A 23,561-nucleotide genomic window follows, 5' to 3' on the forward strand; every position below is an offset into this window, starting at 1 on the left:
CCAAATCAATAGAAACCAAGAGGTCCAATAACAAAGTATAACCCTGTTCTTTTGCCATCTGATGTGTGACCCAAGACAGCTGCAGACTGAAAACCTGGGAGGGCTGATTTCCAATCTGGGAGCAAGAGAACCTTCACCTTTTCTAACAAAGCAACACTGAAATAGAATAATAAATCAAAAGCCCAAGTTAGCCACTTCTCCCTGCCCTCAGGAGGACTGCTGGTTGGAGAAATGGCTCATCTAAATTGCAGACACCTAGGTCTACCCTTCCCTCCCACCCCCTTTCCTACCCCTGCACATATATATGTATTTTCTGTCTCAGATGCAGACTCCTCCCTCACAAGGCATTGCACAGGGTTGGACTACCTGGAGAACAACTCCCCAACAGCCAAAGTTGTAGCTCTTTCCCAAACTTGTTTTCTCCAAGGATCAGTTGTTGGAACAGAGGATCCTCAGTGACACCACTGAGCTGATATTAGAAGGTCTAGACCATTTCAAAGCTGGGGCATTGATCCCAACGTGCCACTCAGGCCCTGCTCTCTCATTTGAAAGGCCATTGGAAGTGAGATGCTGCTTTATTTGATGCAGAGGATTCCTCAGTGTTCGTGGTCAGATCTGAACCTTAACTGTCTTTGGTATTCACCTGCCATGTTCTGAAGTTCAGACCTGTGTGAGTGCAAGAAAACCTGTGTGCTGGCTTTTGGTGGAGAAGGCCTGAACTGGCACAACTACCCCATAAAGATCCTGATCACCATCTCGATGTCTTTCCTGCACACTGGGCAAGGTGACCTCTTTTTCTTCAGCATCTTTGCACACTTGAAACAGGCTACAAGGTGAGCAGTCCTTCCATGGACAATGTTCCCATCCCGTGGTCTGTGATGGCATAAGAAGCAAGGATTCAGTAGTTTCTTTATACTCTCTAAAGACTGGATTTCTTCCTCCTTTTGATGCTGAGTGAAATGCAAGAGGGACTCCTTGCCCTCCCGTGCCAAATCCAACGACTCAATGGAGCTGCAGGGATCCACACACGGTTTGTTTTCTACCACGTAGAGATCTTTGGGTTGGCCAACTGGAGCAGAAATAGTCCTTCTGCAGTCTGGGACATCAATGCCTTCATCATCATTTTTGTTTTGCATAGCATCAATGTTGGAGAGAGAAAGAGAATGAGGCAGTTTGGGACAATCTGAGTACCAGTCCTTGCGCAGGGCCCAGCAGCGGTAACAGTACCGTTTGCATGGAGGGTTCAACTTCTTGCATTTGGTGCATTGCCAACGGTCCTGAGGGATGATGGAGGCAGATAAACAGAAACAGCAGCAGGTTAGTGTATTCCTGCATCCAACTCACCTTCTCTGGGTGTGAAAAGCAATGAAGATTCATTATAAAGGACATTTATGACACAGTCTAAGCTTGCAAAAGGCTGACTGGGGGTTTGAGCTGGGGCTTTGGAGCTTGGAGGAGCCTGAGGGGTCACCTCATTCATGTTATAAATCCATCAAGGGTGGTGTGAGGAGGATGGAGCCAGGCTGTGCTCAGGGATGGCCAATGACAGGACAAGGGGCAACGGGCACAAGCTGCAACAGAAGAGGTTCCAGAGACACACCAGGAGGAATTTGTTCCCTGTTGAGGTGAGGGAGCACTGGCAGGGGCTGCCCAGAGGGGCTGTGGAGTCTCCTTCTCTGGAGACATCCCAAACCCAGCTGGATGAGTCCCTGTGTGCCCTACTCTAGGTGTCCTGCTCTGGCAGGGAGGTTGCTCTAGATGAGCTCTGCAGGTCCCTTCCAGCCCTTGAGATCCTGTGATGCTCAGCACCTCAGAGAGCCTGAAGAGAATTTGACTGCTCTTGTGCATTCTACAGATGCAAATCTCTTGGGCATTAAAATCTGTCCTTCCTTCCTCCCAACCTTCAGCACTGTGCAAGAATACAATGTTCTCAAGCTGTGCAGTTTATTGGATTTTTAGTATCTCGCTCTAAACTCAAGGGCAGAGCTCCTGGAAACAGTCAGGAATATATTTCCCAGGCTCACTAATCACTTAGCATCTGTTGAATCTGCACAACTAACAGCAGCTTCCTTGACTACCCCACACAGCAAGGGCAAGAGCTGCCCAAGTGCACAGTTATGATTCAGCTGTCCAGTGCCAGGGAGAAACTAATTTGTCAAGCATGCACAGCCTAGAAAATTAGGCTAAAAAATTGTGGTGCCATCAGCTGCAAAGAGTTTCACAACAGACTTTTGCTGACTGACAACAAAAGGCAGCCTGCAGGAGGGGAAAAGGACAGATGAAAGAACAGAAATGTTATGTCCCTCAGTAGCTATCATGAGGGAATTCAGGAGAGGAATGGGGTAGTGGGGAGGGGTAACAGCCCAGTAATTACTGCTTCTTCTCCCTTTCCACCTTGTTTTTTCATTTAATCATGGAAAGGAGCTGTGGTCTGTCCTCAGAGAGGCACTGCAAGGGCAAAGATGTTGCAGCAGGAACACAGACTCTCCTCCTGACAAAAGCCACACAGGTGTCTCAGAAAAATGGGGTGAGATGGCTTTTGAAACCCATGTGAGAATCAGCTTCTCCTACCACAACCAGTAGCAGCTGTAGGATGAGTTTGTCCAGCTTACAGCTAGGATGCTGCAGGCTCCAAGCAGGGAATGCTGACCTAAAGGACACCTACCTCAGAAGCAGCTTCTGTGTCTGTGTCATCACTTAAGCACTGAGAATCCTCCAGGTCATGCAAACACACATCCTCAGTCACCTGGAGTGGGTGAGATGTTGTTAGGGAGCTGCAGTAATCTCTACTGATGATTTCTACACCAAAACTAAAATGATTAGTGGTAATTAAATCATTTCCATGAGGGAATGAAAAGCCAATTTATGTTCTGTGTCTCTTCCAGAATGATGCTAACTGGTTGTTGGGCTGCTTTGCAGTTGTATTTGCCTGTGGTCAGCTCTGCTTCTCTCTCATGCACACATGAAGCATATAAACACAGGCACACACAGCCCTGAGTGGTCCTACACAGAAGAAATCATGAACTCAGGCCTTTGAGCACACATCTGATTAACTGCCTGTGACCAATCTCATTACCAGCTCAGCTGGCAGACCAGGCCAGCCTGTCACTGAATGCTAACACAATGGGATCTGAGGTTTTCCTCTTTAAGCCTTTTATTAATCTTGCAGACAGTGGTTAGGAATTGACTCTATCAGCCAATTTGATTCTTTTTAAAGTAAATCTGGGCCTTGAAAACCCAGGTCTTTAACCCAGCAGCCAAGCAGACTGACCACACAGGAAAGCTCTCAGCCCATGGACAGAATGATGACATGTTTTCTACACAGTTTCAACTCTGGATGGTCACTGACTTTGGAGCAGCATTTTGTTCTGCAGTGCCCAGTGCCAGGACAAGCGCTGATGGGCATCAGCTGGGACACAAACAGTTCCCCTGGCACGGGAGGAGAAAGTCCTTTGGTGCTGAGGTGAGGGAGCCCTGGCCCAGGCTGCCCAGGGAGGGTGTGGAGGCTCCTTCTCAGGAGGTTTCCAACCCACCTGGACACGTTCCTGTGTGACCTGATCTAAGTGGGACCTGCTTTGGCAGGGGGTTGGACTGGATGATCTCTAAAGGTCCCTCCCAACCCCTACCATTGATTCTATGACCTAGCTCCTCCAAAACCAGCACACACCATGAGATAAATCAAGAAGGAACAGACCCCCACGCTGTGGCTGTTCAAGAGGTACCTTTCTGTCACCTTCCTTCATTTCCTCGCAGTCAAGCGTTTCCACCTTGACTGCAGCACTGCTCTGCTCTGATGGGCACTCGTTGAGGAACCACAAGTCATCAGTAGTATCTGAAACAATGGCTGTGTCTATGTCCTGTGGGAAGAGAAGCAGGAGAGTCCACTCAGAGCTCAGGGCAGCAGCAGGAGCAGCAGCAGAGCCATAGTCACAGTGAATGCCTCTCCCCTCTTGCTCACTAACAGCCTTCTCAGCCCTGGAAGGCTTCTCCAGAGAAAAGGGCAGCTTACTGCCCTCACAAAGACACCCCTTTTTGCAAGCAGCACCACAGTCATTCCCCTGAGAGAATGACTTCCAACTGAGTGATAACTTCCAACCCAGAAGGGGACATAGCTCCTGAGGTACAACCAATGCTCTAGAGTGCAGAAGGGCCTCCAATGGCTGAACACAGTCTGCAGAGAGAGTCTGGTTCGTTTAAGAACACTAAAGGTAACCAACCACCTGATGTGAAAGGCTGGGACAGGCACACACAAGGGAGAGGCTGAAAATCCTGGAGTGGGAAGGGGAAAGAAAGAAGGGTATTGTATTTCCTTGGAACCCAAAAGAGGAGAGGAAGAGGATACAGGGCACCCATTTAAAATGTCTACACACCTGGTTAGTCTGAATATCTGTGGATCCATTACTTCTGGACTTGTAATTGCTTCTGAGGTTGCCTAAAAACCACCATGGAAGACCAGCTACATCCCATTCCTCAAACACTAGGTCCAGTTTAGGCTTCTTGCTTTTAGAGAGGTTTTCTATCAAGTCTTTGTCTGTAAGAGCCAAGTAGAATCTAAGTCATGCCACACCTACAGTTTCAGAGACCAGCAGAGAAAAATTTGGCCCCCTTTGATGTCAGACAGCTTTCTTGCTGCTTCTTACAGCCAGTTACTGCCAAGATGTCAGAGCTGCTGCATGTCCATGTTCATGGACCTGCCCAGGTGAATCTGGCCAAACAGGCACAGCACAGCCAGCAGAGCTCAGAGGAGCATCCCAGTGTTCCCAGTGCCTCTATACCAGTACTGGTTCTCTTCAGCTTTACTTTAAGACACACCACAGAAACACACAAACACTTCTCTCAGAGCTTTAGCCAAGTCACCACTGAGGAGATTTCCTGAGGGACTAAACATGCAGAAAGAACTGATTTGGATTTAGTTCAAGTTTCCAGTGATGGGAGCTCCTGGATTCCCAAACCAGGCTCACAACAGGAAGCAGGAAGGAAAGAATCCATCCTTCATAGCCCTCTGCTTCAGCCTCCTTTTTAGCTTGTGCAGTTTAGCCTCTGATCCTAAACTCAGCAGTCTGAACTTCAAGACAACCTTGAATCTCTCTCTCTTCTATGCCAAGAGTTTCAAAGGCACAGACAAGGACTGTCTCTACCTCTTTTGTACACATGCAGCCAGGAAAATCTCTCTCCCTCTCAATTGATCTGGAAAAGCCCACACTTGCAAAGAAGGTTTGCTTTTCCAAGTGAGGTTCCTTGATATGAGAATGAACTGAGAACAGAAAAGCAGAACAAAATGGGAAATTGCTCCTGGAACTTCAGAGTATGAGTGAAGCAGCAAGAAATCCCCAGCCACTACACCAAAGGAAATGGCTACATGGGAAGGAGCTGTATCACACCTAAGCTGGAGAGAAAACAAACCACCCCAAATCCATTGTTATTCAGCCCCCTGATTGGTTTGCAGGTAATGACTGCAGGCAGCTCAGGCTCTGTGCTGGGTAATCAGGAGGAGAGAGTCCCTTGGGAAGATAAATAGACACAAGTCTAATTTCAGCATTTAAAATAGCCTTCAGCAAGGTCTGCAAGATTTCTAATGGCACTGTTTAGTGACAGATGTGCTTTTGGGGCTTAACCTGCTGTTTTATTGAAAGTGTTTGTTTATTTATGAGATCAAGCTACAAAACCTGTCTATCATAAAGCACCTTTTTGCAGTTCTCTCAGCCTTTAGCATCAACTGATCATTTTTAAAGCTTCTATTCCACAACAGGTTTTTATTTAAGCCTCCCAACTCCCTCCTCCAGCATTTTGCTGATGCAGAGCTCAACGTGTCACACTGGACACAGAGCTGACACACACTGTGTTACTGTGGGGGAAAAACAAGCTGCCACTCACCTTCATGGCTCTCACATTTTTGCTCTGAGGTAGACAAAGCAGAAGTGTTGCTTTCACCCTCTGTGAGACCAGTGTCAGAACCTTCTTGCTGGCTAAACTGGATGAAGGGAGGAAAAAGAAAGAGATGTTAGTCCAGCAGAGCTTACAGGGACAAGGGGATGTAGCACTTCCATTCCCAGTCACCAGCTGCAGTATCAGACCAAGAGGTTATGAAGAGAAGTGAGAAGGAGTTTCTGAACAAAAGAAAACTAGAGGCTGTTAACCCTTTCAGAACTCAAATGCACCTGTAATCAGCACAAACAGCATACCTGCAACCTAGGAAAAATCTTAAGGTTGGCCAAAGTCCAAGTGTTGCCATCTTCAATGTAGCAATACTGTGATCTTTGTGACTCCCTGACACCCAGTGTGAGCAGCCACCTCCCATCCCAGCCTGCCCAATTCCCAAGATACACCTGGAAACCAGGTTGGAATGTGCAAAGATTTTTCCTAGGTTTCATCCTCTGCCTAAAAAGCTTCTGAAAACAGTCCTACTGAACACAAGGAAACTTGCTAACATGGTTTAGAATGCTGCATTATTTGGCAGTTCCTAAGTCAGGGAGGGGATGGGAGAGAAGGGGCAAAGGGGAGAAGACATGAAAACACAGAGCATGCTGGAGGAACTGAGGACTGGAAGTGCTACACCCCAGAGAAACGCGCTCAGAGACTGGTACTCTGTTATGAAGAGAACAGAGAAGGGTCACTCTGTCCCTGCTCTGTGGACTCCCAAGAACTTTTCAGGAAGGTGAGGACCTGGCAGCCAAGCAGCACAAAGTTCTGGCAGTCCACCATGCACAGGTACAGAGAAGGGGCACTCTGTACAACAAAAGAAACCACCAGGCAGTGGGTTTACCTTCAGCTGGTCTTGACTTGGCTTATCGACGCTCTGATCCTTTGGGGGAGTCTGAGCAGCATCTGGATGGCAGGTAAAACAAAAGAAAAAACCTTCCCTGGTAATAACCATTCTCACAACACAGAGAGGCTTCAGCAAGCAACCAACAAGCCAGGCTTGGCAGACCTCTAAGGAACCCTGGAAGAGAAACAGAGCCTTTTCTTCTTTAGAGAGGCATTCCTCCCAAACTCCCTGAGCTTTGTCACAGAGTCTGTGACTCCTTGGAGATGAAGCTTGATGCAAAGTCCCAGCATGTTAGGAACCTTCTTCCCAGTGTGAGAAACTCTTCTTTTTTTCCTACAGGCTGTCCTGCCATCACAAGAGGTTCCAGAGCAACAGCAGTGAGGACTCCCAAATGAAGGCTGGATCTGACTCACACTCAAGAAGGTGGAACAGAGAAAAGTAAGATCTTTAGAAGTACCTCTCTCAGCTTAGGCTGAGCCAGGAAAATCTCCTTTCTTAAAGGATGTGGGCATGAAAGACAATGACTACACTGAAGAAGGGAGAATTCCATGCTCAGCAAGCTCTGTCCTGGGTAACTGTGCACACATCTAGAGCACAGTGTAATCCAGATGATGATGCTGGCCCCAAGAGTGAATTACAAAGGGCAACCTAAGCAGCAATAACAACCAAATGAACAGAAATCTTTCTACCTAACAGGAGAGCTGCTCTTTGGAAGTCTACCCTTTAAAGAGAATGACTAGCTAGAGAACAAAAGATGCAAGGATGGCTGCTGCTTGCTCTCCTTTCAATTTAGCAGAGAAGCTCCCTGCTGAATGCCAGGCAGACTGAACAGGCCAACTCACACCATGATCTCATGTGAAGACACTGGAATCTGCTGCTGCAGGCAGAAAAATGGATCACAAAGTGGCCCCTAAAATGGACCAGAACCCATGACCACAAAATGGTATGGCTCTAGCCCACATCCTTTGCCTTCATGCATTAGTTCAGCTTTCCTTTCTTCGCTCCCATCACTCTACAGCTTCTGCAGTCACTGATCATTTAATACCTGAAGGAAAACAGAAGCCAACTGGCTCAGCCCCAGCTGTGTGACATTAGAAGAGGTGAAGACTTGCCCTTCTAACACTTTGTCACTAATGGAAAACAGCTTTAAATATGGTGTGAAAAGACATTGTGCTTAATGGAAGGCTTCCTCTTCTGAACCCAACATACACCACACAAAATGAACTTCATGGGAGGGATTCCTGAGTGCAGCTGAGGTGAGCAAAAGCTGGACACCATCTGATAAAAGATCAGGACGTGAGAGCTTAGTCTTTGTTATCAAGATGTACTGCAGTGGCTCTCCTTTCTGCAAGTGGAGATGGAGACAATCTGCATGTGCTGATAAGCACTGATTTGGCTAATGAATATAAGCAGCTATTACAAGACACAAAGACCTCTTTAAGCCCTATGGATGAAGAGAAAACAGGCTCTAGAGTCATCTTCCCTGTGTATCTGTCAAAGGTCTGGTCTGCCAAGCTTGTTTTATAGTCACACACACACACAAGCAGATTCAGTGGTACAACTCAGCCATCAGCTGCCTGAAGGAACATTTCCTTGAGCAGGTTTATAAATGGTTACACCACAACTGGCACATACACACACACAGCCACATGCACACATCAAGTAGAAGGGGACAGGGCAGCAGAGGAGAGAGTGTTTTGCTGGGATCCTTTGCACTCCACATCCACTGCCTCTGGGGATGAGGCTGGAGCAAGGGAAAGGGCACTCACACAGTTATTCTGTAGGTAACACATTTAGATGAGTCTGCTTAGGAAGATTCTCCTATAGAAAGAGAGAGAGGAGGCACCAATCCATGGACTAACCAGTTTAAGGCCTTGCTTTCCCAGTTTCTAGATCTGCACAACCTTTATGTACATGTGCAAAACCAGACTAAGCCCTTATGAAGAACTAAGTCCAGATGATCTGCTTAGAGACCTCATGAAGTACAGCACAAGACTCCACAACTCTCCTGCTGCAGCTCCCACACTTGTAGTGTCATCACAAGACTGGTTTTTAAGGGAAGGTTACCAGCCCTCCAATGGGAAGTGGCTGCAAGGAAGCCATCAGGAGAGATTCATTTTCATTTATGACTGGAGGACTTTGGATGTACACAGATTTGGTTCCTCTGATGAGCTGGGAAAGTAACAGTGACCTTTAAAGGTTCAAGTGTTTAATTGAGCTGGGTTTGGCAGCATTCACATTCAGTCTCAAGACTAAGAAAGTAGAAAACAAAGTGAGAGCAAAGAGTTGTGGAATGCTGTGAAACTGAGACAGAGAAATCCATTATGATGTGGATGGGATGCTTCAGACACGTTGATTTGTGCATCTAGAAGATTTTGCTCTGTCAGTGTGCTTCCAGACAGAGCATGACTGCTGCTCCAGGGTTTGGCCCTAGCTTACAGGCAGCCATGTTACTCCAACAGCTAATTGATTTCAGATCACAGCTACTGAGGGTGGACACACAGAAAAGACACATATTCCAAGAGACTGTCTTGTCAGAGCCTTCATTAGCAGGTTGTTCCAACTTCAGACACGTTTCTCTTTTCTCAGTATCATTACTTACCCAAATTACATCAACACTACATTGAATACACTTGCCCACACTGTGCCAAACCTACCTGTTAGTGCTGCAGATGTCAGGTTCCGTTTCAACATGTCATAGACTGGGCTGTGGGGAAGAAAGCAACAGCTGAGAACACTCACAAACAGCAGTGCCCTTTTAAAGCAGGGACAGAAACTCTCTTGTAGTATCCAGAGGGATAGAATCTTTCTTTTAGCATCTAGAGAGATGCTGGTTGCTGCAGTGGGGAGGGGTTGCCACTCCTAAGTGCTTGCTGCAGAGAAGTCTAGCTCAGAACTTAACTGAAGGATGCAGATCTTTGCTTAAGTGTGAGATCAATGGCCTGAGAAGATGTAGAAGGGGATTCAGACATCACCTCAAGCAGCTCACTGCCTGCACCATTCAGAACTGTCTCTTCAGAACAAAGGAGCACAACTTGTCACATGCATTATTACCAATAAGCCACCAAGCAGGGCACTGGGTAGTCACAGAGGTTCATGTGACAGTGCACAGGGACAGTGACACCAAGAGTGTCCTGTCTCAGCAGCCTCTGTAATGCAACAGACATTCAAGGTGGCTATTTCCTACCTGGGGTCTTTCACAGAGAAGCTTTCCAGTCCCAGCAGTTCCCCCAGCTGATCTCCTCCACAATAGACCATGTGCTGCTGTCTTTTGTCATATAGCTGCCTCACCATTATATACTGTCCTAGGTAATGCATAACCTGTGGATAGACAACACACCATTAGCCATGTGTGAGCTGAAAGCAAACCACCAAAGACCCTGGAAATTCACTTTGGCTTATGATACCTGCCTCCTGCTTCCCTGTACAGTGTGAGGTCAGAAGTACCTGCTTTCCAGGCACATCTGCTAGTCATAGGTGCCTCCCAACCAAGGAAGAGTTATGCTTTACCATACTGCTGTTAGGTTTGGAACTATTAACCCTTGACAAGAAGGAAAACTGAGTCCAAGATGGACAAACAGCAGTCACTCTGCTACCCCACACTGAAATGAAACATGACATGGATGACAATGCTTTTATCTGGGCAGTGTCCCTCAGTGAGAGCTGCTGATGTAGACTGCTGCTGTTCAACTCAGAGTAAAGAAGTGGGTGGGGATGAGGCAGGAGGTATCCCCAGTTCAAAGAATAAGCTCTTACTGAAGGATGGCCACACTAACAGTGCTGTGCCTCAGGATACAGTGTGCAAGGTGCAAAAATAAGTGCATCAGTATCCCAAACAAGGAACTGGACCAGTCCCTGAGTGACCTACTCTAGCTGGCCCTGCTCTGGCAGGGGGGTTGCACTGGATGAGCTTTGCAGCTCCCTTCCAACCCTTAAGATTCTGTGAAACATCCTCTGAGAGCCAGGGGACACTGCCAGCTACAGTGAGGAATCCAGAGGACAAGAGAAGAAAGCAAAGTGCATTAAGCAGGTTCCACCCCCCATTACCCACCAAAGTGACCCTCCTGAATGCCAGCAACACCAAAAAGTTGCTAATCACACTCCATTCACTGCAGAAAATCCTGACTCAGGCAAGTTGAAATGTTAATCCACACAAGTAACCTGCATTTAACACTCAGTTCTCCCCATTTAAACCATTCCATTTGTTTTTTGCAGGAAAAAAACAGAAGCTAAGTAAGTTATTTAAATGCATAAGTCTTTCCAATAAGTCACAGGGCTCTGCAGGAAGATTTGACACGTTCATAATGAAAAGGCACTGCATTTAATTCCTTGTAGACAGGACACTCTTGTAAATCACAGGCAGTGTCATATTTTTTTCTCATCTTGTACACATACTGTGTTTTAATCTGGAAAGAAATGAATTCAGAGTCTCTCAGGTTTGGCTGACAAGCCATTTCAAAGGGAAGTTGAAAGAAAAGTATCGACTGGAATCCAGTTTTTAAGGCTTCCCTGCACTGAACAATGGAACAGAATCTGTCCATCTCTCCTTTCTCTAAAGAGGTCTCTAATTTTCCAAAGAGAAAGAAAGTTCTTTACTATTTCACACTCCCAATTCCTCCAGGGGCAAGACAGTTGAGACAATTCCTCTCAAGACAGTTTATGGTCAATCAAATCACAGCAGCCCTAGGAGGAAGGTAGCCCTACCTACAGATGGGGCTTCAGAGTACAGGAGAGTGAATAGCCAGTCCCATCCCTTCCCAACAAGGAGCCATCTCCCAAACAAGCAGGGACAGGCATGGTTACAGTGCCTGGAAACTGAGCCCACCTCTTTCAGTGTGAAGGTTTCACCTTGGGCACCTGCAGCCTGCAGAATCTTCAGAAGTGGCAGTTTGGGACGCACCTAAAACACAAAGTAGAGAGTTGGGTTTGAATGGCATGAAGCAGTGTCCTGCTGAGAGAAAGCAAGTCCCCCCTGGCATGAGTGCTGCATAGAACAGCTAACAAATCCCAAGTAGCCCAAATCAGCCTGGGTAACACTCAGACTAAGCACAGAGAACACTCTGGAGGCCATGGCAGGAGCTGGAGCTTGTGGGGAATAGTGCTTGGCCTCAGGCCAGCATTCTTTTCCACAAGTGCTCTGCACAGACAAAGCTTCACAAGAAGTCAGGAGGACTTCAGCACAGATTCAAGTGCCAAGGAATTTGGACAGGCAGCTCTAAAGGCTTTAATCACTCACATTGTCCCATTAACTTTGATGTCATTCATCCTGTGCAGGGAAGACTGGAAACTCAGAGCCTTGGTATGGAGTCCTGGGCAGTGACTAAGCAGATGTCCTGAGTCATGCATTTAGGAGCAATGATGGTGCATTCAGATTGCCACATTGGGAGCAGCATGCCTGAATTCTCTCAGTTACTGCACTGAACAGCACAGCCTGCTCTGCACAGCCCTCAGGGAGTATGTGTTTATTAGGATCCATGAATAGGCACATAACAATAGGACTGCATTAAACACAAGGTGTGGTTAATTAACACCAAGGATCAGAGCACCCTGGGAACCATACAACTGCTCTACAACCCCTTTTAGGTTTCACCCACAGCCCAGAGCAGCTCTGAGTAGAGATGAGACAGATGATGCTATATAAAACAGCAGCATGTTTTAAATAGCTGCCTCCCCCCTACGTTGCTACTTCATCTGTTTCAGAGAGTGGTAACAATTCCTAGGAGGGTGCTGCCACATGATCTGCTGCTCTGTGTTCCCTGGAAATGCCAGAAAGCCTTCCCTGTTCTCTGGATGCTGCTCAGTTCTGTGCTGTATTGTATACTAATGCATGTTTCCCACATTGAATCTCTTCCTCTGATCTCCTTGTCTGTCAGATGTTCATCCAGCAAGATATTTCCATCTGCCACAGGACTGAAAGTCCAGTCCTGGGCACACAACATTCAGTGCTGCTTCCTCTAGACTTTCAAAGGCTCATCCTCTCAAGGCACAGCCTCTGTGCTAATGGAAAGGCCTTCAACTATCAACATTAGGTGGATTCACCTTCATCTCCTACACATCCCTCCCTTCTGCCTATATAAATGGAATTGCAACCTCTCCCTCCTTTCCCCAAGAGCAGAACCTGCAGTTCTGCACCATCTCAGGAGACAACCTGAGCTGCAGCACCATTTCCCTGCATGAGGAAAGGAGAGCAGCTTGGTTGGCTGTCACAAATGTAATCTGTCCCTCAGCCAGTATCTTGGCAAGTTATTTGTTCTGAGGTTTCCTATTCCTGTTCAAACCACCTCTTCAATGAATGTCTGCTCTGCCTGTTCTCTCATGACAATGCTTGCTAAATGCATTTTACAGCTCCAGTGGAACAGCTTGTGTCCAGCCCCAAGTCTCTTCCTCAAGAACAGCTTTTCCACTAGAAAAAAAAGGGCTCAGCACAGCTCAAGTGCTTGTATCAGCAACATTGCTTTTAATAAGATGAAATTATGTGTTTGCATTCATTCATTTCTCTAATGACCACTCTCAAATGGCTTTTTGAAAGTAACTTCTTATCCATCTCTTTCTGATTAAAGAAGCAACCTAGTTAGCTTGATCACTTCCAAATGGGCCCTGAGCTACCCCAGCAGAGCCAAAATGGAAGTGTTTACTCCACACTGCCTAGGACACCCAGTGCTGACAATCAATATTTGCTACTACTATCAGAGCCTGTTTACTTATTTCTTTCCATGCAGAGTGAATTGAATAAATAAGCACATACATCAATTCAGCACAGAACTTGGCTCTGTTTCAAAGCTTCTAAATCAAGGCTGGGATGGGAGGCTCTCTCAGCTTCCCAGCAGCTCATTTCCACTCCTGCCACATCCCCTCAGATTGTGGAGATGCTTTTTGCTCAGGAAGAATGAATGCTTGTCTTGGAGAAACCTTTCTGGGTGGGTTTTTTTAAGACTAGATTTCTGCTCTTAGTGTTTGCAAACTTCTCTGACAAGGTATTGAGCCACACTTAAACCACACACCCTGGCTCACTGCTACACACACCTTTTGTTCCAGGGAACAGTCAATAATTAAAGTGTTCAAGACTTACACAAGTTGACTCCAAAAAAAGGCTTGGAGGTGCACTATTAGCTAGACAAAGCTCAGTATTAGAGCCCAGCACTAGGAATGCTCTGTGGAACCCTCCAAAGCACAGGTCCAGCACAAAAGTGTATCATTCAGTTTCTTGTAGAGACAGTTTTCACTGCTTTATTCCCCCCCCACCCTTTAAAATGTCCATAAATCATGGAATGAAAGCTAACACAGCTCTTCAGGATAAAAGCCCTACTTCACAAGGAGAAATAATTAGATGCACTCAGAGAGCTTTGATTTGATGGAGGGAAACGGTGCTTTAGTGAGGAGAAAGCAGTGAAGGTAAGTGGGAGAGGTAATTACCTGGTTAACTTGTCCAAGAGTGATTCTGCAGGCATTCTCAGCTGCTGGATGCTGGGCAGAGCTTGAAGATGTCATTGTGGCAGTGATTAGCAGTTGATAGCACAAACCTATGAAGGAGAAGGTCGATGTACCAGTTAAGCTGAGGAATCTGCTGCTGAGTTTAACCACTTCCACTTCTCAGAAGCTTCAGGAAACCAGTAGTTAAAATTAGCCCTGCATGCAGCTCTGAAATGACTTGCTGTGGAATGCTGATGTTACTGTGCCTCTCATCTGCTCTGTCCACACTATCTGCTCCCTCCCACCCAAGCTGCATCCAGCTGCCCAGTGTCTGACCAATAACCACTGGGATGGATTTGCTGTGGCACTGGGGATGCTGTGACTCTGCACCAAGAGGAACTTGGGGACATGCCAGCTCCAAGTAACTGCCAGTCTCCATCATGCCACTGGTATTCTATTAATGTGGTAAAATCCTTGAGTCAGAGGGAGAGAAACAGAAGGCTGAGTCACAATCAACCACAGTGGAAATCTTTGAGACACCAAGGCCTTGATTGCTCAAAAAGAGCAGACAGGGCTGAGGGCAATGATTAACACTTCTGCATCTGCCTTTCCAAGAGCTGCTAAAGCTGCTGCAGGCTCCATCCCAGTTGACTAGATGCAGGCTACAAAGGGCCAGCTCTAACAGCATTACTGAGTGAGCAGGTGAAATGATCCTTTCCTGGAAAGGAACAAAAGGGGGAAGTCCTGCAGCTATTTGAATTTGCCAAGCCCTATCAGTGTCAGTATCCACCCAGAGAGCACAGCTTCATATGCAGAATGAGCTGTAATGACTCATGATCACAGCACAAGCCAGTTTAACCAACTCCACACAACAGCTTCGAAAACTACTCTAAAGGGTGGTGGAAATTAAATGAGCCAGTGGAGAAAAAGGCACTTTAGTCTTGGGACTGAAGCTCAGACCAAGGTATCTGTGAGATTGCTGGTGTCCTGGTTACAACAAAACCTTCATTTCAGAGTGAATTCACTTGTATTTCTGCAGGCAACACAGGCAACAAGCCCTGCAACTGTCAGTTGGGTAACCACCAGGCTTAGAGCATGACATGAACTCAAGCCTGGCTCCTGGCTTTTGCCTACAGAGAGGTTAATTCAGGAAAGCTTTTGCTGTGTGGGATTTGGTGGTGTCAGCTTGTCACACATGCAGCTGGTGAAGTTAGATTGGAAAGTGTAAAGCCAAAGATGTCTACACTGCCTTGCACTGAATGCTCCAGACAGGCTCAGTGAATTTGTTATTGCTGCATCAGTCACTAAAGAATGTGAGGCAGGGTGAGGAGCTAAAAGTGAGTACCAGCAAAACAACCAGGCTTATGCCTGAGGAATGTAAGCAAGCCTTTTTGATGTAGACAAAACAAGCTGCACATCTACCTAGCAGGCAGTTCAGAGACCTCAGGAATGAACAAGGCAAGTTATCAACCACTGGCAACGTTCAGCCTTTATCCCTCCCCTGCCTCATCTATTAAAGCAGACTTAGGACTTTGTTAAGAGCTTCTCATTAGTATTACACTTCTCTGAAGCAAGGCACAGGAACAAAATCATCCCCCCAAGATCCAAAACATCCCCTCAATATTCAGGAAAGGTCGATGAAAGCATTTACCAAACCTGGAACATCTGATCTAACACTGAGAGACCAGATCTAAGCAGAAACTCAGTAAAACAGTGACTTACAACAGCTAAAACCAGCTCCATGTTATCACTGTGTTAAACTGTACCTGATGTTTCCACTTGACAATGCCAAGCAGGATGCAACACCAAGTGCCCACGGGATCCTCCACAGGCTGAGCTGAACTTTGTACCTGCTGCAGACACACTTACCAACCTTGAACTTCTCTCTGCTCTATGGAGTGTGGCCTCTGCTCCCAGTCTGCAGTTCCCTGTGTGGGAGAGCAGCTCCAGCAGCTGAGGGTGCTGAGAGAAGCCTCTCCAGGAGCTCTGAGCTGATGCTCTGGGCTCTGAGTCGCTCTTTCAAAAACTGCTCCTGCCTCCAACTGCTCTGAAGGCAGGAGAGGGAGTTACCTAAAAACCCATCAGCTTCTGATAAGAGCTTAAGGAGGTGTGAAAACCAGCCAAAATGGGAGAAAGCAGTGGCCTCCCTCCCAGCCCTGCATTCCTGGAGAGGGACTCTGCTTCCCCCGGGTTGAGAGTCAACTAAAGATCACTTTAACTGTTTCAATACCGGGTTTATTAGAGAAAGGCAGGCAGGTTACTGCCCGGCCTTCCATCCTTACACAGAAGGACTCCTTTTTAAGTCTTTTAGAACTTATTTGCAGGGAGTTGGACTCTCAGCAACACTCACTTTCTCAAGCTGGGAATTAATCCTGGGATGACTGTGACCTTCCCAAGCATGCAAGCTCTAAAACATGTCTGGGCTGCAGGCACCCACAAGATTTATGGAAGCAGCCACCAGCCATTGCCCTGCCAAGACAGAAAAATCTCCTTTGTTACCACTCTCTGCACACAGCCAGGAACACCAAACTCCTAGGGAGCAGAGGAGCTTCTTGCTCTAGTGAACCTTCCCCTGCAACTTGTTTCCCACCTGCTTTATGCCAAATAGTTTTACCTCCCAAGCCTGGAAGTGTCTAAATGAAGTTACAAGCCAGCTGATCACTGCTTTCCCTCTACCAGCTTTGGAGCTACATATAAAAGACAAAGACACTGGACACCAGAGTGATGGCCCTGAGGAAACAGTGAATCACAAAGGAGTCATGAACTAGTCACTTGTTCCACTCCAACCCTTTATATGGTTATGCATGCTGCAGGAACAAACTGTCTGGTTTGTGGGTAGAGGTTCCTTCTCTTAAAAGAGGTCTAGTGGGGTTTTGATCTCTTGATGCTTGCAGGAGGAAAGGCTGAAGACCAAAGAGTTTATCAGAGACAGAAGAGTGCAAGAGCAGAGTGCACAGACTCTTCTTGACAGCAGTGCCTGAAAAGCTGCAGCCAGATTTCCAATCCAAGCCTGGTCTTTGAAGTCCTCTTGAAGAAAACAACAGAGTTTTTAACTTCTGTGCAAAGCAAAAACACAGCAAGGAGCGTGAACTAGAGGTTATTGGAGGTGTGTGTGGACTCTGCAATGGCTCACTTCAAGGGTGGGTTGAGGTCTGACATTAAATCATCCTCAGCATCATCCTTTTTCATGCTTTAAACTAAAGCAAAACGTCTCCTGAGCCCAAACAAACAGCATCATGTAGAGAGCAGCCCTGGAGGGAGGCTTCAAACAAGCACTAATATGACAATCCAGTCAAAGTTAATTAGGTTTGTCCCTATCAGTGTGAGTCCCTGGGAGGTTTTCATGCCTGCAAGTCCTCCTGCCCACCTATCTCACTGAACACCACTGCTCCTCTCTGTAAACCAGGCCTGATCACATCCTCAGTTGTTAGTTAATGCTTCCACTGGCCCATCTGTTTCACCTGATCACATCATCCTGCTCCCAACAAGTTCTTACATGCCCTTTGGGAGCTGCACATGTCAGGCAAGGAAACATCAAAGTTGCCTTTTCACTGCCACCTCCTAATGTCTCCATTTTACTCCATGAGACCCGTTGGATGGTTATTTAGGGGCTTCTGGCTGGGAGGTGGCAGCAGGAGGAGAGAAAATGGGGCTGTGAATTACATGAGTTATCAGATTTCAGGCTTTATAGGCCACTTGACTTCAATTTGTGCTGTCCCAAGCTCAGTTAAGTGCTCTAAGTCCTTGCTCTGACATTGACTTGGCATCCAATCAGAGGGAAAAAAACCCCTTTGCTAGGAAAAGTATCCAGAGGAAAGCACAGCTACACTAGAGAGAAATCTTTTAACACATTACTTATGGCAACAAAAGGCAGGGCTGTTATTGTTAATATCTAGCTGAAACACTCATTTGAAAGAGCTCCTCTGCAGTTAAACCCAAACCTTCCAACAGGAAAATAAACCACAATTCAATCTGAATTCCACCTGAGTTTTGCTGCTGACATGATGCATTGGCCACCAACTGGGTGCTGCTCTCCAAAATTAGCCACCTTGTGAGAAATGTTGGTAGTTAACCAACACAACTGTTGTGCAATGCTCCTTTTTAACTGCAAAACACGTTAAGCAGGAGGAAAACCAAAACTGATTGTCTCAATTAACAAAGGCACACTAACAAATGGCTCTGGAAATGTCCCTCCCTCAGCTGCTGTGTGGAAGGGGGGGAAGGGCAGCACTTCCAGCCCACCACACACCCCTTTGCTTCCACTTGCCTTTAAGAGATGAAATTGGGCTCTTCCTGGAGTCACTTTTGCCAATAGCAGCTGCTTCCTTAAGGGAATGTCAAATCAATATCACTACTTTAATGTGTTCAACCATGGAGCTAGACATAACTGATGGTGAAAACAAGCTTCTTCCCCAGCTAAGGGCCACTCAGTACCCTGAGGTGACTGAAGAGAAGTACTTTAGACCTTTAGAGTCAAACTGAAGCTAATAACCACTTCCTTTTCAACAGAAAATGAGAAAAGCCCTTATTTTAATCACCTCTTCAGCAGGACTAGCTGTGTGATGTTTCACTTTGGAGCTTGCAAGCTGCTGAACATCTAAGTGCTTTTTGCTCTACTAACAGTTGCTAAATATACAGGCAATTGCTATAAGTGCCATTCCAGCTCTGCCACAGGAGGTCTGCAATACACTTCAGAAGAAGAAAGCACTTGCAGTAGGGATTTTAACCCTTTTCCATCAGCATCCTTCCTGTGCAGGAGGGTACAGTGCAGAGCTGGCTGGAGCACCATTGCCACCTCTGTGGGCAATGCAGTCACCTGGAGCTGCTTGGAGAGCATTAAAGGAACATATATCAGACCAGAAGCAAGGCCAAGTTCTTACAGCAGCACTGTGTTCACACCTCAGCAGCCCTTTTTAATGCAGCTTCCTTAAAAGTTCATCCTGCTCTGCCAGGGGGGTTGGACTAGATGATCCTTTGAGGTCCCTTCCAGCCCTTGAGATGCTGTGATCACTTCCATCTCTTAAACTCTATGTAAAATTAAGTAGTGGGTTTGTTTGAGCTCTCTTTAAGCCACTGAACACTCCAGCCCTGCACCACCTCAGACAAGATGTGTCAGTACTGATCAGCCTGGAAACCAGGGATCACCTTTCAAAGTCCATCTGTTTACAAAGTGTGAAAGGTTACACATCTCCTCTTTGAGTTATTAATCCCTCCCTGAAAATACTCCCCTGGTGTTAATGCTGCACTCAGCACAGCAGCTACTTCCAATGTTTAAACAGCAGAGTGTTTTGCTGTGGGAAACCTTTTAAGGTTAAAATGACAGGTGAAAGATGACACATGGCAACCAACAGCCAGCTCCCTGTCAGCAGGTCAGGCCACATTTCAGAGCAACTTTTACTCCTCATGCTGCCAAAATTACCAAAGCTGCAGATAACCCTTCAGTATGCCAAAGATTAGAAAGCAAACAGTGTGCTTTGGACAAGATGCAATAGTGCAGAAGCACTTGCCACATCTCCTTTTATTACTGGAACAGAAGGTATAAGCATCAGCTACTCACAAACCATAAGCTTTCAGGTGACAGTGAGATGTCCTCAACAGTGTTCAGCAGCAAACAATCATACTTAAAAAGTCTGGAAGCCTGTGTGGCATTGGCACAGCTCTTGGAGCCTGACTTTGTGAAGACAGAGCCCTTGGCTGAGTCAGTGGGATGATGACCCCATCTCTCTGGTCAAATGGGAAGGTTTGGGTCTGGGGTGTGACACATGGTTTTCTTTTTCTACCCACAAATATCATCTTCTAGCAGAAACACTTTCAAGGTAAGATTTAGACTTTGGTTGAATGATGAGAGAACTACAAGCAAAGGGTTAAAAGTGTTCAGAAGTGCCAGGACCCACTTATGTGTTTGTGCAGACACCTGGGAGCCAGAAGCCTTTGAACATGGTTGTTTTGGCTGTAAGTTGTGAGACTGAGCAGAAAAACAACTTCAAAACAGTTTCATCGAGGCAAATGTTCAAACTAAGATAATTGCTTCATTTCTCTATGATTTATATGAGGAGTGCTCCTTCATTTCTCAGTGTGCACACATTATGAGGAGCCATCCCCATTATGAGGAGCCATCCCCATAAATAAGCACTGCAATAAAGGGATGCAGCTGCTTCATGCTACACGGGTGATAAAGAGTTTATTCCTGATCCCTGTGAGGTGATGATGGGTCTCTGCTCCCCAGCAATGGATGACAGGACAAGAGGAGATGGGCTGCAGTTGGCCCAGGGGAGGGTGAGGCTGGAGCTGAGGCAGAACTGTTTCCCTGAGAGGGGTGTGAGCCCCTGTGCCAGGCTGCCCAGGGAGCTGGGGGAGTGCCCAGCCCTGGAGGGACCCCAAAGGTGTGGAGCTGAGGTGCTGAGGGCCAGGGGCCAGTGCTGGGCTGGGACTGCAGCAGCTTCAAGGGCTTTTACAACTGAAATGGTTCTGTGATTCAAAGGGAAGCCAAAGAACTGGATGAGGGAAGAGGAGGGAGAAGGTCTGTCAGGAGGAAGGGCAGAAGCACACATGCCAACCCAGCCCCTGGGCCTGATGTGCCCAGGTAAGGGAAGAAGAGGCTCAGAAGAGATCTGACCCTCTCTGCAACATCCTGGCAGGAGGTTGTGGTGAGCTGGGGGTCGGGCTCTGCTCCCCAGCAATGAATGACAGGACAAGAGGCAATGGGCTGCAGTTGGCCCAGGGGAGGTTGAGGTTGGAGCTGAGGCTGAACTGTTTGTTTCCCTGAGAGGGGTGTGAGCCCCTGTGCCAGGCTGCCCAGGGAGCTGGGGCAGTGCCCAGCCCTGGAGGGATCCCAAAGGCATGGAGCTGAGGTGCTGAGGGGTCAGTGGTGCTGGGCAGGGTGAGGGCAGGGCTGGGGCTGCAGCAGCTTCAGGGGCTTCTCCAACCCAACCGACCCCCCGATTCCAGAGCCGACACGTTCTCCCGGCTGCAAGCGCCCAGGCTGGGCCCCGCCGGCTCACCAGCGGGTACGAGGCTCCTGCTCCCCGGGCCTGGCTTGGGGGGACCGGCAGCTTTCCGCCGAGCCCCCGCAGCCTCCAGCCCCCTCCCCGCCGCTCCTCAGCTGCCTCCGCCCCGCTCCCCCTGCCCGGCCCCGACCTCCCGCGGCGGGCTCACCCTACAGCTGCTCCATGGGCCCAAGGCCGCCCCGCAGGCGGGGCTGTGGGAGGGGGTGAAGGGGCCGGAACCCCCCTACGCCCCCGGACGGCTCCTCTCCTCCATCTTAGCGGGGCCGCGGGCCGCCACTTCCCCTCGCGGGCAACATGGCTGCGCCGAGGCTTCCGCGGGGGCGCCGGGGCCCGGAAGCTGCCGCCAGCGAGGCCGCGGGAGCGCGCCCGCCCCCCGCCGCGCCGGAGGACCGCGGGACAGGGCGGAGGACGGGCCCCGCGCCCCGGCCCCACGCGAGCCAGCGCCCGCAGTCTCCTCTGTACCCACACCGGAGCAATCCCCGCACCCCTCCCCACGCCGCAGCCGCTGAGTGAGGCACGGAGCTGCCACCCTTCCCTGCAGCGCGATGCCAGCGGTCCCACGCCTCCGTCCGCACGGGCTCAGCCGGGCTGTGCCCCCGCTCCGGGCGGTGCGAGCCCCCTCCCCGCGCTTTCCGCGCCCCCTCCCCGCGCTTTCCGTGCCCCCGCTTACAACGCTGTACTGCGGTGATAACAGCAGCCCGCGGCAGCCGTTCGCAGAGCCCGGATAGCTCAGTCGGTAGAGCATCAGACTTTTAATCTGAGGGTCCAGGGTTCAAGTCCCTGTTCGGGCGAACCTTATTTTTTTTTTTCCCCTTGGGTTCCTTTTCCTTCCCTGACAGGGTTGAGCTGAGTCCGCAGCCGCAATCCCCCCCCAGCAGGAAAAGCCGCCCCAGTTTGGGTGTGAGAGGCTTTTGAGATGGATTAAAAACAAACGCGAATCGAGAGACGGGGGAGGAAAAAAAAAAGAGTGAAAAAACTACTCGCCCGAACAGGGACTTGAACCCTGGACCCTCAGATTAAAAGTCTGATGCTCTACCGACTGAGCTATCCGGGCTCCTGCATAACGGTCTGCTGCGTGCGTAGATCACGCTACGGCTGTCCTGCCCCCTCCTGCCCGGCCCCACCGCAGCCCCGGCCCCGTTGTCACTCGCCCACCATCTGGATACAAATAAACCACCCCGGGCTGATCCCGCATCTCATTCTCACCGTCGGTGCAGCACGGGCAGTGGGCTCCCACAGCGTGGGCTTAGGAGGGAGGAGTCCAGCTGCTTCTTGCCCCCGCAGCAAAGCAGGAGGCAGCTGGGAGAGCTGTGCTGGAGAAACCTGAGGTGTTTCAAGGGGAGTTAGGCAAAGTGCAGAGAGGAAAGACAGGGGCTAATCCACCTCAGGACAGGGGATATGGGGGTGTTTGGTGGGATTCCTCCAGCCCACCCACAACCCTGCAGCTCATCCCCACGCCATGGGTGCTGGTTCCTGTCAGAGGGTGGGTGCAGCCTGCAGGGTGTTGCAGGCAGATGGATGTGCTGCTGCTTGGAGCCACTTTTCCATCAGGGCCCGGTGGGAGATGAGGTCTGGGAGTGGGACATCCCCGAGGCCTGGCTTGTCCCCCACACTGTGGTGAATCCTGCACCGGTCTCCATCCTCCCATCTCCTGGGGATCTCCAGGGGAGTGGCGAGGCTGGGATAACACTGCCACCGCTAAACCCAAACCACAGCCCTGTGACCTGCAGCCCTGCCAGTGCAGCTCCCCAGCACGCCGCTGGGCTTTGAGAGCTCACTGTTACCCCGGTCTGTGAGAGCCTGGCAGGGCCAGCTGCCTACACAAACAAATCACAGCCACCGCTGCGATGGCTCCAGCACATCTGCTGCCCACAAATGAGCTTGTGCAGCCGCTGCTGGCCCACGAGCCTTGGAGCTGGCTGCTGGGGGTGGTGTCCCCATTGACCTGGGGTGCTCTGGGGACTAGCACGAGCCCCCGCTCCCCCCAGCCCCAGTGGGGGGGTCTCAACACCTTCCTGCAGCTCCATGGAGGGCTACAGAGGAACACCAGCAGTGCGGGTAGGTGGGTGCTGAGGGGGACCCTCAGGATGGGGCTGCAGCATTTTGGGGAGCTGGAAGAGGGTCCGAGCCAAAAGAGATGGGTAAAACAGGTGGGCAAAGCACCGTCCCACCGGCAGCGGGATGCGGCGAGGGGAATGAATGCTGAGGAGGGGGCTCCCCGTGGGGGCAACCAGCGTGCAGCCTCCCCCCCTCACCCTCCCGCAGCCCCCTCCGCCGTGCAATGCGGCGGCCCGCCGGGAGATGGCCGCGCTGCGCCCCTCCATTGTCCGCCGTGCTCCCTCCTCCTCCTCCTCCTCCCCCTCCCTCCGCCCGCCGCC

At 49.1% G+C, this 23,561-nt stretch overlaps 1 protein-coding gene and 2 non-coding genes across 3 annotated transcripts; 1 reads left to right on the plus strand and 2 right to left on the minus strand.

The window, feature by feature from the left end:
- Nucleotides 1–556: 556 nt before the first annotated feature.
- MDM4 (MDM4 regulator of p53) lies at nucleotides 557–21,485 on the minus strand. The gene is made up of 11 exons (XM_062013539.1): nucleotides 21,332–21,485; nucleotides 14,180–14,286; nucleotides 11,592–11,666; nucleotides 9,954–10,087; nucleotides 9,424–9,473; nucleotides 6,764–6,825; nucleotides 5,875–5,971; nucleotides 4,371–4,531; nucleotides 3,723–3,857; nucleotides 2,666–2,746; nucleotides 557–1,277 (listed from the first exon to the last, which is right to left on the minus strand). Exons 2-11 carry the CDS (start codon nucleotides 14,252–14,254, stop codon nucleotides 729–731), a joined length of 1,419 nt encoding a protein of 472 aa, XP_061869523.1. The 5' UTR covers nucleotides 14,255–14,286; nucleotides 21,332–21,485; the 3' UTR covers nucleotides 557–728.
- A 416-nt stretch (nucleotides 21,486–21,901) lies between these two features.
- TRNAK-UUU (transfer RNA lysine (anticodon UUU)) lies at nucleotides 21,902–21,974 on the plus strand. Its single transcript has one exon. It is a non-coding gene; the product is annotated as a tRNA-Lys (tRNA).
- Nucleotides 21,975–22,164: 190 nt separating this feature from the next.
- Nucleotides 22,165–22,237, minus strand: TRNAK-UUU (transfer RNA lysine (anticodon UUU)). Its single transcript has one exon. It is a non-coding gene; the product is annotated as a tRNA-Lys (tRNA).
- Nucleotides 22,238–23,561: the final 1,324 nt, after the last annotated feature.

This window comes from Colius striatus, chromosome 22, assembly GCF_028858725.1.
Source record: "Colius striatus isolate bColStr4 chromosome 22, bColStr4.1.hap1, whole genome shotgun sequence".
Lineage (NCBI taxonomy): Eukaryota > Metazoa > Chordata > Aves > Coliiformes > Coliidae > Colius > Colius striatus.

Excerpts from the sequence above, each read along its gene's own strand:
- MDM4 (XM_062013539.1), bottom strand. The coding sequence starts at position 14,254 with ATGACATCTTCAAGCTCTGCCCAGCATCCAGCAGCTGAGAATGCCTGC. Across the intron at positions 9,474-9,953 it reads TTCTCTGTGAAAGACCCCAG|CCCAGTCTATGACATGTTGA; the intron begins GTAGGAAATAGC and ends TCTTCCCCACAG. Across the intron at positions 2,747-3,722 it reads TGAAGGAAGGTGACAGAAAG|GTGACTGAGGATGTGTGTTT; the intron begins GTACCTCTTGAA and ends CACCCACTCCAG.